Below are 17035 nucleotides of genomic sequence, written 5' to 3'. Positions count from 1 at the left end.
TCAAAAACATATTAAAATATTTTGGAAAACACGGTCTTAAATGAAAGTTTGCTTCAAGGAAAATTCGTTCAGAGCTGTTTGATTTTGGTTTTGAAACTGTAAAGTGATGAAATTGCAGTTTTATGAGCACACTTCATTTGTACATGGAAATGCAGTACTAGTAGGGCGTGTTCGGACGTCGAGTCTGGGGTGTGTGCGGGCAACATGTCTGGGGTGTATGCGGACTGGGTTGCCATTCGGACATCGTATCTGGGATGATTTCGAACTGTTTTGCCCCTCGGACACCGTGTCTGGGGTGTGTTCGGGACATCATGTCTTGGGTGCGTTTGGACAGTTTTGCAACTCGGATATCGTGCCTAGGCAGTGTTCGTAATGTGTTGCCATTCGGACATCGTGTCTAGGGCGTGTTCGGACATCATGTCTGGGGTGTTACGACTGTACTGCCACTCGGACATCGTGTCTGGGGGTGTTCGGATATCATGCCTGGAGTGTGTTCGGATTGTATTGTCACTTGGACATCGTGTCAGGGGGGTGTTCGGACATCATGCCTGGGGTGTGTTTGGAATGTGTTTCCATTCAGACATCGTGTCTGGGGTGAGTTCGGACTGTTTTGCCTCTCGGACATCTTGTCTGGGGTGTATTAGGACAGTTTTGCAACTGGGACATCGTGCCTAGGGTGTGTTCGGAATGTGTTGCCATTTGGACATCGTGTCTAGGGCGTGTTCGTACATCATGTCTGGGGTGTTAGGACTGTGTTGCCACTGAGACATCGCGTCCGGAGGGAGTTGTTCGGACATCATGCCTGGGGTGTGTTCGGACTGTATTTTCACTCGGACATCGTATCTGGAATATGTTTGTGCTGCGCCAGACATGCCTTAGACCAGTGGTTCTCAACCTTTTTGGCTTCGCGGACCCCTTTTGACCGTCACGGACTCTCGCGGACCCCCTCAAGTTTTAGTTCAATTTTAGCTCTATTATGGTGCAACCTTCATATCTGTCTTGTGCAAACACGAACTGTAGGCTTGCGATGAAGAGCAAAATAATGACTTTTCTTGAAAATAACATCATACTATTTATGTAGAAATTGGTAGACTTTTATTATTTCAAAGCTTGAAAATCCGTGTCTTCGTTATGATAGAAACGAGGAGTGCCTAAAACCATTTCCGCAAAGATAGATGGAGGCTAATGCAATATTAACGCATAACGCTTTCGACGATACTTTTGGTGTGATCGCAACATTTATGCCACCAAAATGAAGAAACATATATTTTATGAACATATCACGTCCCGCATCTAGCGCAGGGACGGGCAACATACAGACTGCAGGCCGGATTCGGCCCGCGACGGCATTTCGATCGGCCCGCAGAGAGTTTCTACCGTCAAAGTAAAATCGTAATCTAATAGTATAGACAAATTTTCTGCGCCAAAGAATGGATCCAAGTTTTCCAACCTGAGAAAGACTGTCATGAAACTACTTGTTCTGTTCGGGTTTACATATATATTTACGAGCAAACATTTTCGATCATGAACAATTGAGTATTAACAAGACAAGGCTGCATACCAATATAACTGGTGATATGAATTTCAGGGTTGAAGCGTAATGCTTTGATAGCAACGAAACACTACTTGTTCATCAAAAAAGCAGCCTTGTCGATAGGGCATCCGCAATAAGAATGCGCCAAATCTGATAGCCGAGCTTTAAGAGCAGGTATATCATTATCCGATTTATGACGGGTGTCAGCCGAAAATATTCGGGTACATTTCAATATGAATATACTATTCAATTGTATATTGAAGTTCTGTACCTCAAAGAAGCTGTTCAAATAGTGGTTATGTATATCACAGGATAAAATGGATTTCATGGCGATGTTTCAATCTCTGCATTGGGACAAATTAGGGATATACTTCGGAATTTATATTTTTCAAACGACTGTACACTACTTTGATGAGACTAACAACTTCAAATCGAGAAGGTTTCGGAGACATTACGAAGTCACCCTGATTGACGTTACTATCTCCATATTTTTATTTTTTCCACAAACCTCAACAAAACGTCTCATAACAGCAATATGTTTGTATCAGCAGGTTAATTGGCAATGAAAATGAATTTCCACATTACGATAGTTCATGTCAGACGATTATTATGATGAGATGAGTCATGAGGTTTTAGCAGTTGTGGGGCAAAACTGCCTCATGCTTTCTCAAATTAAAAAATAAAGTAAAAATTAACATATCACCGATACTAAAAATTTAGAGGTCTCGCGGACCCCCTGAAATTGCTTCGCGGACCACTAGGGGTCCGCGGACCCCCGGTTGAGAACCGCTGCCTTAGACCTTATATCTGCGCACTCTTTTTATCCGGACATGCTCCGGTGCTGATATCTGAGCACTAAATACCCTTAGGCATGGTCCGGACCGGATATCTGCGCGCTTAATGGACACAGACATGCGTCAGACGTGATACCTGCGTCCTAAACGACGCATGACCTATGTATGTCTGCAGTTTTTTCTGATATCTGCGATAGCTGGGTATATCCACAGTAGTGATAGATGAGTACATGTTTGTGATGCGCACTATTTTAATCTGGACATGCTTCGGAGCTGATACCTGCGCACCAGATACTCCCAGGCATGGTCCGGGCCTGATATCTGCGCGCTGAATGGACACAGACATGCTTCAGACGTGATACCCGCGTGCTAAATGACGCGTGACCTATATATGGCCGCTATGTTTGTGGTTTTTGGTGATATCTGCGATAGCTGAGTATATCCACTATAACGAGGGCTGAGTATATCCATAATTCCACATCCACAGTAGTGGTATCTGTGATAGCTGAGCATATCCACAGTAGTGATAGCTGTGGATATACTCAGCTATCACTACTGCGGATATACCCAGCTATTGCAGATATCAGCAAAAACCGCAGATATATAGGCAGGATTGCCATCGACATGGACCCAAAAATAAGGACAGTCGAAAAATTAGATTGGCATTTAAAAGCGTTTTCGTACATACTGTGTATTTATACGAGGCGTGACATATCATTTTCCATACTTTCGCCAGAAACAATCTGCTCCAGCAACTCCTTGTTATCAGAAAGTGCTTCATTGATCTCACGACCGTTTTTTTTTTGTAAAATAACGAATTTTATTAACAAATCCAACACTTTTGCATCGAATTATTCGAATCGACTTCGTACATTGCATAGGTGAGAGCTAGAACTAGCCTACCGCAAAACGGATTTGACGTAAAAGTTGCTCAATGTTGATTTTGATAGCGTTCGATATCGAGGTAAGAGACACGATTTTTCATTTCATATCATGACAATATCATAAGACACTGTGCCAAGTTTCAAGGTTGTAATTTGATGATTAAGGAATTAAGAAAACTACTTCTACTACTACTCGTACACTTCTACTAAACTTCTACACTGAATCTCGTAAAGTAGATAGAAAAAGAAAGCTAATAGAAAAATTCACGAAGTCCCGATACTGTAAGTACTGTCAGTAGGCAAACCCTAGCAGAGTATACTCTGAAAAACGTAGGAGTAATTCGCAATATGAGCGGTGCTACGATGTCTGACAAATACTTTTCATTATTCTATAGAAGTTGCGTTTCTGACTACGCAAAAAGTTTGTCGAGCTCGCGCTGTTTTATCGTCGTAATGATATTCGTTTTACGACATTTTAAAAAGTATCATGCTCAATGGTTCATATTCACATCATTCAGTTTAATTAGGTATCGTATAAAGAAAAAAAGTCAATCAGTCACCACCACTAAAATTGTTTCCGTCCGATTAGTATAACGACACTCTTGAGCTTAGGATTCTTTGTACGTCAAGTCGAAAATTAAAAATGTAACGCTGCCCACATAAAATGCTATGCAATTCCTGATATAAAATATACTAGAAATGCTTCATCTGGACGCCAGTAAGCAGATGGTTAGCAACGAGGTAATTCTATTTTCATAGTATTAATCTAGATTTGGTGAAGACTTTTATACATTTTGTAAAATAAATACTCATTTTATTGAACCACCCAACAGTTTTACACTGAATTTTGTAAGGTGAACAGAAACTACATTTCCAATGTACTAAATACCTTTACACGACGGTTTTTGTAAAATAAATTCTAATTTTAATATTAAAGTCGAATACTTTACATCGAATTTAGTAACGTATATAGAAACTACTTTTTCCAATGTATACTAAAGACCTTCACACGACGGTTTTTGTAAAATAAATATTCATTTTAATAAGAAGTCTAACACTTTTACATCGAATTCTGTAGAGTACATAGAAAGCTACTTTTACCGTGTACCAAAAAATGCTTTTCATAATGTGCTAATCACTTTCATATGTATGACCAAAACAAATACCAATCACTATTAAAAAAAGTTCTAATTTGGTTCTAACTTTATGAGATTAATTCTTATTACTTATCATGTTACAGTATTTTTTAATGACAAAACTCTTTTGCAGCATAAGCTAAGTAATTTCATTGAAAAAAAAAAGCAAATTGAATAATTTATAGAGAATTGTAAGATTTTCGTGTTATCACTATTCCTGTGAGCTCCGCAATCTAGTCAAACGCATAACAGAATGTACGCAAAAGTCGGTATTGCTCTGTGATGATTTTGACGTTGTGCCAGACCGATTTGGGAGATAGTATACTTAATTTCATAAAGTAGATAAAAAAAAACTACTTCTACTGAACTCTTACAATTCTACTAAACTTCTACACTGAATCTTGTAAACGAAGATAAAAAAGGAATACTAGTCGAAAAATTCACGAAGTCCCGATACCCTATATTTGAGTTTAAAACATTATTCATCGCCATAAGTCGAGATTTTGTTAAGTAAGTTATGTTTAAGTATGTATGCAAGTAAGTATGCAAATTTCGATATCGTACAAATTATTCGAATTATTCTACCCTATGCTAACTTCACTCATAAAATCCGAAATACTTGTTCGCTCGAGTTAAAGCCGTAGCGCTCGGAATGTAATTTTACCAGGTTTTTGATAATATCCTACATGCGGGCTCATTTCGAAGGGTAATTTGAAAAACTCAAATGTCGCATAGTGGGACTTCGCAAACTTTCGATTTATTTTCGCTATTATTCATCCCGATAAGTCATTCTGAACCGCGAAAATGTATTGTAGGATATAGATGAAACATAACGTTCATTAAGGCTGTTCAACATTTTATTCGCGGTAAATTTCTACTCGCGAAGTGGTGATTTGCGAGCGAGTAAAAGAAGTATTGAAGGTCTAGTTTGCCTAAAACTGAAACTGAGTATAGTCCAAGCAGGAAAAACCTACTTGAGTATTCCAAAATGTACAAGTACTTCGCTATCGAGTCCCCCCCCCTCCCGTAAAAAGTTACTATATTTCGAAACAATGTTAAACATGGTACATTTTGAACTCTATTTAAACCCCTGTCCGCGTTTTTCTATCAAGGCATTAAAACGTGTTTGCGATACTACAAATCTTGTTGTCTTGGCGGCTGCCTCACGAGCAGTGTGCAGCTTGGCGAAATAGTCTTGTTGTTGAGCGAAACTTGCAGTTCTTCTGAAATTCGCTCTCCCTTGACCGAGTGTGTATCTTCGTGTTTTTTCCATAAAACCGACTTTCATTATACACACTCCTTAAACACGGCGAACTGCTCGGTACTAACTACTAAAAAGACGAGTTTACCCATGACTCCCATAACCAAATATTTAATGCTGCAAACCTTCTTTGAATTTCAGCTTTAGCTTCCTTTTTTGACATGCCTTTTCATCTTTTATGGGTGATGATTAATCATAGTAATCACGGGCACTTGATTGACTTGTTTTACTGATTCGGATGTTTGCATTGTCCATAACCACACTGAATGGGCGTGACGAATAACCAGGTCGTCCAAATCTGAGCTGCACAATAAAATAGCCATCAGGCGCACCCACCGAGGTTATTGATGCGCCTCGCGAAGAAATAACAATTTGTGTGTATGTCTCACGAAAGTTTATCTTTAAGTTTTTTATAGCCTGCTACGATTGGGCGACTCCAATATCTTTCGACTAGCAGACGGGAGGCGAAGAATTAACAACATACAATAAAGTAATAAGAGCAACGGGATCTCCTAGCTCTGCCGGTAAATCTTACCAAGCGGGCTGGGTGAGGGTGAAAAATGAATAATAATATATGCAATTCCCAATTTAGTCATGAACTTGAAAAAAATTTCGCACTCGGCGTGACTTGAAAGCAAATACTCAGCGCATTCTCATCACATCAAACGCGTCTGCCGCAGTTGTTGTGAAAATCCGGCCGTAAATGGCGGTCTATGGGACTACGCGCGTCAGAAATTTGATTTATCAGTATCACCATGTGGAGGCTCTGACCAACGTTTCGGGTACGAAGTGCTGTCTCGATCCTGATTCTAGCTGCAAACCACGCTAGCATGGTGTATAAGCGGATGGCTATGGTGGCAGATCCAAATGTTGAGTAAATAACTGAGAAATAATGTTTGGTGCTCGTTTCAAGTATCGGGCAACATGAAAAAAGATAAGGTGTGAACAGAAAATGCTGCCCACAATAAAGATATTTCGAGCTGACGCTACCTGTAACGGCACGTAACGACTCGGTTAGGATATATATTACCATCCTGTGATTTTTAATGCTTCGAAGTGTAAATCTTCATGACGAGTGCACAATTTCAAATATTTGTCCGGTGTATACGTAGATAGGCCTACTGCTCGTCAAGCAGCGACGGTCAAACTGCCTAACTATAAGCATAACCAAACATCAACAGTCAACACATACGTTAATATTTGAAAATGGCAGAATTGTCATTATTATCCTATACTGTGAGGTAGTGCATGGCGTCTGAGTGTATTGACAACCTGATATAAGGCATGGCGCGGGTGTTCTTACAATCACACCACTACATGTACGGTATACAATACATACATCGAGAGCAATGACTAGCAAAGCTAATACTTGTGACGTAATTATGAACAGTGAAATTAAATCTGATGTTTCTGCCATCAATATATCCTGGTATAATATCGCACTCTTCATTGTTGAAGGATGTTCACATGATTCGTTCACAAAGAAATCGATTAGAGTTGCGAAATAGTCGATTACTATTACGATTACTTGATTTTTTCGAATGTAATCGATTGCGATTACGATTACTTGAAAATGCTGTTATCGTCATTATCGATTACGATTACTAATCACGATTACCCCATGTCTGTTACAGAGAACGTTGAACAATGTTTGCAATAGCAATCAAGAAGGTAGGGTAAGTTGTTGGAAAACTTTTTTAAACCAGTATGTTTCATAACTGCAGTAATTATGTGGAAATATATACAACGTCGCACGTAAAAGTCTTGTTGTAAGTAGCCTATACGCAACTAAATCGAAATGTGAAAAAGAGGACATTAGGGCATCTTAGCGTGCTCGGAGGACCATTCACTTTTCTCTAGAAAAGAGGACAAATCCTCATAAAAGAGGACATATGATAAACTAGGGTTACCATATTTTGAAATCGGGAAAGGAGGACACTTTTTAAAAAATTTCAAACTTAGAATACCTGAAGAAAATCTTGAAAAAATGGTAAATACTTCCCACTTCGTGGCGGATGACTAAATTTAAAAAATAGTCAACTTTCTCATTCAGCTCCCGCAATATAGCCACCGGAATGTTACTTCAGAGCTGATTCACTCTATCTCGGTCGGATTTGCCCTACATTTAAAATAAATTATCAAAACAGAGGACAAAATCTCAAAAAGGATGACATTTAGTCGTCCTCGTAAGACATTTTCAAAAGCCTCAACAAGGAGGACAAATCCTCCTAAAGGAAGACGTATGATAACCCTATAATAAACCTAATTCATAGGATACGTGAGCGCGAGATCGTCTCGTACAAGTACGATTTGCCTGATTCGATTCATACGGTATGAAAAAAAACTATGCGATTCAATTTTGAATGAGTGATTCGTTTTGCACATCCCCAGTATTAATAGCAGTAAAGCAATATTGATTACCGGAATCTGTTTACGAACTGAGTCGGCTCGGCATCGTAATATGGTATAAAACTTGTGACATTATATTGAGAAATATTTTTGAGATTACGTTATGCATGTTTAACCTCTATGATTAAACATGTGCAGTATACACTGCACACATAACTATATATAATGCATAGTTATCGCAAGCTATTAGCAATAGAGAACATGTACGCGTATACTATATATATTTATGTGTTGGTTTTGGGGTTATAAAGTCACATGCTGATGTGACGCATGCTAAAGTGTCCACTGTCCATGCTCAACTGTCGTTTTCCATTGCGTCGCATGCTCATGCTCATATGTCGAGCAACCATATAAATGACATGTAGGATGATATTACAGCATAGTCCAGTTATGCTCTACGTTTCTTATTATCGATTAGAAATGTCGTAGAAAGCGAAATTATCTCTCATTGAAGTGAACATCTTGGCGCAAACTTTTAAGAAGTGCAGCCAAACTGGAATGGTGCAGCGACAGGGAACAGTACAGCAATTCTTGGTCGCCAGATTAATGAGATCAATGTTGTAATATTGTTGAATCTAGGCCAGTGGTTCTTAACCGGGGGTCAAGGGGTTCGCGAAGCATATTCTGGGTGGTCCGCGGGACCTCCAAATTTGTAGGCTAAAATGATTGATAACCTAATTTGTATTTTTTTTTAATTAGAGAAATCACGAGGCAGTTTCGCTCCATAAATGTTAAAACTTCAGGACACTTATAAACAGAATGGGTGTCGGAGATGAAATTTTTCCGTGAGAACTCATTTTAATTGTGAAAATTGCCAATGACCTAGTAATACTAACATATTACTGTTTTTGGGTTTTGGAGAAATTTGTTTGCAAAAATCCATTTTCTCCCGTTATTCCGGAGTAACTTCAAAATGAGTAGCTAGACAAAAACGGCTAGGTTGGACGTTATATGTTCATCAAATGTTGAGAACCACTGATCTAGACTGTAGGTCGGCAGGGAAGTGTAGAGCACTCATGTTGCAATTTGTCGAAGTCACCTCAACTGTCCATTGCCACGCAACTTAATATACAAACGATTTCTGGCCAACTTTATACACAATCATTGTTGAGGTTGTTTTTTGTCAGTGGTAAAAAATCCAAGGCTACTTATACACAATCAGCGGATAAATTTGACATCGCAATGAAGAATTTACCAATTTTGTGTATTGCGTTCTGTTTCGGCGTCTCTTTCGTACATTCGAACGAAATTAACGGACACTACAAAAGTTTGGAGAAATTCATGCGGGATCAACTCCCTCCCTTCATTCCTAAACAAAACATTGATAACGTTATGGACGCGATGAAGGGAAGACAGTATGAAGAATTCCTAGACGCTGCGCGTCTCGGTTCTGAACTGTACACGGCGGATCTGTCGATAATAGGAAATCCCACTGACAATTTGCTAAGCAGGGTAAATGCATCCAAGTGTTTCGAGCAGGTATTCAAGATTCGAAGAGATCTCAAGCTTCGTCGGCCTTACGCTGCTTTTAGTAAATGGACTGTGAGCCTGTCTTACGATACTGCTGGAATAATGAATTGTACAAAGGGGAGATCTGTCTGTCTGTAAGTCAAGCGTTGCCACTCAAGTATAGACGTAGAAGAAGCGCCGTAAATGTCAACTTCATTACAAGTAGAAGTAGAGATATTCAAAACTCGTGAAAACTGTTGCAAGTCGAAGTATAATACGAAGGTATGAAAAGTACCCAATTGAGTTTAGTTTCAAAAGTAGGTTTGGCGGATAAGGCGCATTTTTCGAATACGCATAATTACTTCATGGAGCGGAGGTTGCTGACCTTATGGTCGTTGATCGCTCCGCTTTGATATTCTCCGCAATATATCGCCGTTCTAAAATAACTGATAACAATTTTATTTGCATTAGTAGTCGTGGATTAATATATATGAGCAAGAAATCCATCACGTTACGATCGAATGAGACGCTACCAACAAAGATGGTGTCATCCAAAGATATCTAGAACTTCTAGAATCCTTGGTGTCATCGTGTAAAAATTCGAAATTATTTGAGTTACCTTTCTTGTCCTTTATTTGCTACACTGGTGCTCAACTGATCATGTTTAAATACCAAAATGATCATGAGCCTATTTACTCAATGCAGTCCTGGACCGCAAGGTCAGGGATGTATAGGATAACATTAGACTCAGAAAATGCTCTACCGCTGCAAATATTTTGATAGAAATTGCATTGCAGTTGACGACTCTAATGGCAAAGAGGAAAGTGGCTTGTATCGTGGCAACTACCAGTGGCTTGGAAGGTATTATCAATGCATTGGACTAACTGATATGGAAGATATAACGACAAAGATGTGTCTCGTGACATTTGGTCTTAATGAGGTACGATTTCTTTTATTCCAATATGTGGTTTCTCAACCGGTTACCATACCGCCTTCCCCATGTTGACAGGAAAATCCCAATGGTATACGGGTGGGGCAGTGCGTTCCTCGTATATGTACGGAGGAAGATATATCTGAGTTGAACGAGAAATTACTGTTAGGAAGACGTTTCTCTGCTACTGCTGCCTGTCCAAAAGAGTTACCATTCACGCCCATCGATATCGCACTTATGTAAATAACTGAATATATTGTGTGTCTTATTCATTGCCATTTTGTCATTATACGACTGTTTCATACACAAATTAATTTTGTGCAGAGTTATATTATCGGTATTGGCAACCATGGTGATCGTGGGCACGATCGTGGAAGCAACGGTCTTTAATCCGACTACCAGCAGCGGTGAGTTGGCAATTAGCTTTTTAAGCATCTCTTCGTGAACTTTTGGACGACTTGATGATCGTTGCAATATTTTACTTTTGCAGTACACACAATGTCTCAATGCACCGGAATGCTGTTACTTACTAGAATCACTGGAATGCAATGTAGGCGATAGTTCCTCGGTTTATTTTTGTATTTGTGGTCCATGCACTCGCTCTACTGGCTTATATAAAATTGATAGATGACGTATACTGTGCATGATCTAAACTCTATCACAGGCCTTTATCAAGATGTAAACCCGCAAAATAAGCATCACTTTCCCTTCAGACATGCATGGAACTGGAACACGATGTTTGGTCGTACCGAAGCGTCGACATTAGCCACCGTAAATACTATTATTTCCAAAACAGTCGAAATTTCAAGTTGAGATTGCACGGCTTTTACTGGTCGCAATTGACCCTAATTTTGTGTGTAGCGTTTTTTTATGCAACCTGACAATTTTATCAGTAAGCGAGTGAAATTCGGAAAAACAGTTATTTTTGAACAACCCTATTATGCACGCATATCGAATCGTCTATTCGGATTAGGTATTGCAGAAGCAATCAGTCGGTTTTGTATTTGGTGAATCGACACCGTTGTTAATTCAGTTTTTACAGTGTTTTATATCGTTAATTCGAGTATACAAATACGAAGTCCATGTGATGCCAAAACTACCAAAAATAAAATCTGAAAAATGCCAAAAATAAGCTATTTTTGGTACTTTGGGCAAATGGCAAACGCCAAAAATAACACGGCCTGCAGTGATAGACAATAAGTCATAGCACGACTGTGCGAGACGAGAGAGAATTTACAGGTGCATATAGGCAGGGCCGTAACAGCACTTCGTCAGGCCCCCCCCAAAACTTTGGTCTTGGGCCCCCCATAGGGTTATAGACCTAACTTCTGGGGGGCTTACACAGCACCACACCACCGTAGACTAAACCTCACCAAAACAGAATCTGTAAAACTATTACCAGGAATTAGATTCGCATCATGGCTAGTTCAAGCAATATTGACATCCGAAATATCAATAATATAGGTGCTAGAAAAGGAAATATACTTACGATATTTTAGTATTTGAAAGTATGGAATATGTATCAAGTATGGTATGGAACAATGTTGGTATGGTATGGAAAATTGCAAGTATGGTATGGAGCGAGTAAGGCAAGTATGGAGTATGGAAAATTCTCGTTCCATACCATACCATGCCCTGGCCCTGGATACATATTTTTTTTCGCCTGCACCATTGAGATGCTTTGACGACGGAGTTGCGATACGGCCGTGAGGTCATCTAGTCTGCACCCCCGTTTTTTTCTCCTCCATGCTATACGTGATAGCTGAGCGCCTAGCAGCGGATACCAATTGTCGAGTCTTGGGTCGGGGATCGAACCCACAACCTACCGATCGAGAAGCCGGGCGCATAACCATTATACTCTCTCGCTCGATAGTATTGATAGAGGGGCTTTCCGAACTGGATGACTTCATGACTTGAAAACTGGCATCCGAGTCCTATATTTCTAGTATGAAAAGTCCGAGTAACTCCTGTTATCGCGCCCTAACACTGCGGCCTACATGATGTTGGTAGACAAATTCAACAAATCGTCTCTGGTTTGATCCGAGTTGACCTTCACCTCAACAAGTCGCAATACAAACGATGTGCATCTTTACTACCTCGCCGTGCATGGCAGACTGTAGCAAGCAATAAACAGACAAGAAGTATCGAAATAGAGAATGTATTTATGATTTGGCCTGTCACGGTTCAAAGCACTTACCAGGCGTGGTAGTTCAACAATGCAGATACCAACCAGGACAATAACGCCGCAATAGCAAAAGACCTCATAAATACATATGTATAAACAATGCGAGTAGATTTATAACTTTGCACGGCAGTAAGTACTGATCGAGCTCTCCTCCCAAGAATAGATATATACAGTTCCAATTGCCACCATCACCTCCATTACGCGAACGCTCTGATATGTTGAATAATCTCGAACAAAGCTGAAAATATGATCGACAATTTTACAGAAGGCCCATACAACATATACAGAGTCATAGTCTGCACTCCTGTAGTGTGCAACGCAGAGCAAATTGTGCAATGTGGACGCTGTGCTATGTATTTTGTCCAAGCTGAATCGATCAGTATGCAATCACCAAAATGTCCATGTCTTGAAAAAGGAAAATGAAATAACATAATTGTGGAACTACTGTTGGAGTGTTGGATAAACGGGATGTACATTACTCAGATACAGGATGCCAGTTTCAAAACTTCAGCAATTCAAATACAAGGCCAGTACAAATAGACATGCACCATAAACTAAATGTATCCAAATTGAGCTGCACACATTTAGAACAGCATTTGTACACACATTACACAGGTCGTCATCTTGCCAGACCAAACGCTGTGATTGCTCATTGATTAAGATAATTCTGTTAAAATAACATAACTTTTTTATGAATTTGGAGCCATAGGATTTATTTCTCTTTTACTAAGGTTCAGTTCACAACGAAACCGGGAACATGAACAGTGAACAGGCATAGATAAGTTAATCCCTGTCCGGACTAAGGATGCAGCAGCAATAGATAACTCACCCGATCCACAAACAACAAATATAAACAATCCAAGAAGCCACGGACCCACGGGAGAAGATTCCTCTTGTGGTTTCTGAAAAGAGGTATTACATAAGTATTACAAACTCAATGTGCTATAGCATGTCTACTGGTATAAGAGGTGCAAACGAGTTACATTGACCAGATAGCATAATAGTAGAGTGTCCAGCACCCCGATTGGTAGTTTGTAGGTCCAAGCTTTGGCACCTGCTTGTAAAACTGGTTGGCTTCCTCAGCACTTCGTACTTCGAGATAGTGAGGTGCATCTGACTCAAGAACGCATCTCCATTGGCCAAGTATTGCACGAACAAAAATAAACTGCTTTCCTGCCTTACACCCAGTATGGTCGTGGAGGGAAGTATTTATCGCACTGGCAATTAACATACTGCTTTGACAGCTAGGCTATCACTACTGATGACGACCCAGGGAACGTGGCAATTTATTGTAAGGTGCAGTCTCAGTGCTAGGAAGAGACAATAGCAAACATCGTTTCGAAAAAGAGCGATCACTTATCAGTTATGAGACAGACAAAAACGCACAATTTGTGCCATCTATTTTGCATGACTGAGAATTCAGACAGTGCACATAGCAGTAGCACAATGGATGATATTCATTACAGCCAGTTTTTTTATAAAATGACACCAAATCACGTGACAAAGAGCTATAAATTCACCATAAACCAACACTGATACTATCACATCGCACTCCACCCCTATTACCACATAGAACATTAGCAATCATAGCAAGTGCCAATAGTGACTCGTTTTTCTGACCAAATGTTATAGACCTTTCCATTCCAAATGGTTGGAATTTGCAGTTAAATTGCTTGCTGACATTACAGTAGTACCTTTAGTCCTCCAGCGATACTCATGGTCATTTTTTTCTGAATAAGCGTACACTTGCACTCAACAAATACATGAACTCAGTTGTGATGAAACATTACATACGGTACAGCATGCACTGGACGCCGATTTCAGAACACAATATTCCATAGGCAGCATATATCGCATTGCTCGTCAGTGGAACTCCTTACTCAACATCATACATCACAGTACATTTCACCAGTTATAGTGAAATTAGGTTCAGAATAGATATCCTCTGATAGTCTTCTAATCAAAGAAACTGTCATCTGTCATCAAATCTCAAATCATAGCCGAGGCGAGATAGAACATCATTATAGATATTTCATGATTCAATGCAATTTCTATCCTGTCACTCGAATTTCAAATAAGCCAGCTGATTGCGAAATGAGATCTTTTTTGCTAACATTTATCTAAGGCGACGTAAAATTAACCTAAGTCAAATTTAAATCACATCACAATACTGCTTCATCTTCACGCATATAAAATTAGATGTATTTTCAATGTTGCCAAATAATAGTTACATCAAGACATGAGCTATGATCGATTTTCAATTTTTGAAAATTAATCTTACCAAACTTTTTGCTACATTTCCTCGTTGTGTGACGTTTTTGCTGTGCTTTTCAGAAGCCGCTCGCATCCTCTGAGTTGCAACCATCTTGGAACTATAGTACACTATAGTAGGATGTTAACAAAATATGACTCTGCGTGCTTGAAACAATAAGTTACTATTGAATCGAATGCCTCACTATCCCTACCTCATTCAGAAAAAATCTACACGAAACCTGGCACGTCAGCAGTGAGCTGGCTGTCAATGAAGCTCAATGTCCAAAACACGTCGTGTCGCACTTACCAATGACGTCACGAGCCACGTAGACCGAGAAACTAGCCCTATCATCAAAACTAAACATGTCATATTATTAATGAGTATGTATTCCACCATTATTTATAGGAAATAAGGTAAGCGCTGCAAGGGGTGTATGAATGATTAGCATATGAACTAATATTAGTTTATTCGATGATCAATGAATTGAAGCCTGGTTTCGTATATGCATGATTACACAAGTCGGACTTTTCATTTGGTGCCAGCCAATGAGCTATTATAAATTGCTGGTGCCAGCTGGTCGAATATTTATATCTTCAAGCAATAGTCCATTAATTATACTACTACACTGCTGTGATAGATAGAAGCAAGGATGGGGCGGTTTTTACGGCGGTCTTGGTCATCCAAGTCTCGCGACCAACCCTTGAGACTAGACTCCGCGAACGGCGGTGGTTCGATCGAACCCCACCGAACGCCGTATCTATTCATTACATCGCACCGTGTATTGCATATTCCATTCTACATTGTGTGTCTTGAGCCCTGGATCAACATAAAACTACAGTCCATCCTCAAGATTACCGGACCACGACTGACCTATCGATCTCGCTTCCCATGACATGCCGCCCTATTTCTTGTCACGAACCCCACCGAACGCCGTATCTATTCATTACATCGCACCGTGTATTGCATATTCCATTCTACATTGTGTGTCTTGAGCCCTGGATCAACATAAAACTACAGTCCATCCTCAAGATTACCGGACCACGACTGACCTATCGATCTCGCTTCCCATGACATGCCGCCCTATTTCTTGTCGCATTCTTTTTCTATACTATCTTCTTTACTTTCATTCAGTGTGCATGCCTCCTCTTTACATCGCCTAGGCCAAGGTGGGTGTCAGATTCCATAGACTACTCCTTGTCGCTTCGACATCTTCCTGTCTTTTCATTGTATCGCATTTTTGTGGTGTATTGAACTGATAAAATTGCTAATAAACCAATGATGATGATGAACTACCACTGTGCATTGTGCGCAAGGAACAATGCGATGTAATGAGCAGATAGCACGGTGCCGAAACGACCACGTACACTTTAATAATCCAACATTCACATTCAATTCTTCGTAGAACCTCAACCAGATCAGATTGTTATATCCAAATTCTTGTAGTTGTGTTTCTGGTCCGCGTTAGTATATCCATGGTATCGACGAAATTGTAATGCCCCAATGCCTTCTGTCAGCTGACTACATTGTTTACATTCTCTTCGAGAATCAACAACTTCGGCACATTTTTGCCGCGGTTGGTTTGGGTTCAAACCTACTGTCAGCGGCTTCTGTTTAGCCAAGGTCATCCTGATGTTATAAGTGCTCAAGTATAAGGATGATTGGTACATAATATGGACGCTAAATGCACGATAAGGACAGCCCACACCGCACACACAAAATGTCCAAATCAGTACGTCATATGCATTTTTAGATATCGTATGTGATTTGAATGTCAATTTGTAGAAAAGTAAGATTTGGATATTGGAATGACCATGAGACACAAATCTAATGAAAAAAATTGTTTCTGGATTGATAGTCATGGGCATATGGGCAGCTGGGTTGGAATCCCTGTAGGTTTAGCATCATATATTTGGTGTGCCAAGGCCCAAGACTGTTACTAGCATCACACCTTTGTGAGTGTGAGTAGTATCTTTGGTGTGCACCAGACACCGATTCCATATTGGGTGGGCAGTCCTTATTGTGCACTCAAACATTTGCACCAACCCTGACTAAATATAAGCTTATTGCAATTCAATCGTTAATTTGAATCAGGGATATGTAGACTGTAGTACTGTAGACTAGATATCCCTGATTTGAATGTGCTGTGAAGTGTTTATATATTTAGGTCTTGGTGATAAAAATGAAACCAGCCTATATTC

General features: G+C 39.8%; 2 protein-coding genes across 3 annotated transcripts; one reads left to right on the top strand and one right to left on the bottom strand.

The window, feature by feature from the left end:
* Positions 1–8063: 8063 nt before the first annotated feature.
* On the top strand, positions 8064–12828 carry LOC145456479 (uncharacterized). 2 transcript variants are annotated; one of them, XM_080334595.1, is made up of 6 exons: positions 8064–9549; positions 10265–10407; positions 10477–10637; positions 10723–10805; positions 10889–10948; positions 11112–12828. In XM_080334595.1, exons 1-6 carry the CDS (start codon positions 9201–9203, stop codon positions 11162–11164), a joined length of 849 nt encoding a protein of 282 aa, XP_080190721.1. In that variant the 5' UTR covers positions 8064–9200; the 3' UTR covers positions 11165–12828. The 2 variants fall into 2 exon arrangements, with proteins under 2 accessions (XP_080190721.1, XP_080190722.1); XM_080334596.1 differs by lacking the exon at positions 10889–10948 and having other exon boundaries at positions 8104–9549.
* Positions 12541–15040, bottom strand: LOC145456492 (stress-associated endoplasmic reticulum protein 2-like). Its single transcript, XM_080334610.1, has 3 exons — positions 14865–15040; positions 13413–13485; positions 12541–12821 (listed from the first exon to the last, which is right to left on the bottom strand). Exons 1-3 carry the CDS (start codon positions 14946–14948, stop codon positions 12781–12783), a joined length of 198 nt encoding a protein of 65 aa, XP_080190736.1. The 5' UTR covers positions 14949–15040; the 3' UTR covers positions 12541–12780.
* Positions 15041–17035: the final 1995 nt, after the last annotated feature.

The sequence above is a fragment of the Botryllus schlosseri genome, chromosome 14, assembly GCF_051294905.1.
Source record: "Botryllus schlosseri isolate E-star chromosome 14, Bs_hap1, whole genome shotgun sequence".
Taxonomy (NCBI): Eukaryota; Metazoa; Chordata; class Ascidiacea; order Stolidobranchia; family Styelidae; genus Botryllus; species Botryllus schlosseri.
The sequence above is the reverse complement of the archived record's forward strand: the minus strand, read 5'-3'. Positions and strand labels throughout refer to the sequence as shown.

Excerpts from the sequence above, each read along its gene's own strand:
- LOC145456492 (XM_080334610.1), bottom strand. The coding sequence starts at position 14,948 with ATGGTTGCAACTCAGAGGATGCGAGCGGCTTCTGAAAAGCACAGCAAA. Across the intron at positions 13,486-14,864 it reads GAAATGTAGCAAAAAGTTTG|AAACCACAAGAGGAATCTTC; the intron begins GTAAGATTAATT and ends ACCTCTTTTCAG. Across the intron at positions 12,822-13,412 it reads ATTTGTTGTTTGTGGATCGG|CTTTGTTCGAGATTATTCAA; the intron begins GTGAGTTATCTA and ends TCATATTTTCAG.
- LOC145456479 (XM_080334595.1), top strand. The coding sequence starts at position 9,201 with ATGAAGAATTTACCAATTTTGTGTATTGCGTTCTGTTTCGGCGTCTCT. Across the intron at positions 10,806-10,888 it reads TAATCCGACTACCAGCAGCG|TACACACAATGTCTCAATGC; the intron begins GTGAGTTGGCAA and ends TTACTTTTGCAG. Across the intron at positions 10,949-11,111 it reads TAGAATCACTGGAATGCAAT|ACATGCATGGAACTGGAACA; the intron begins GTAGGCGATAGT and ends CTTTCCCTTCAG.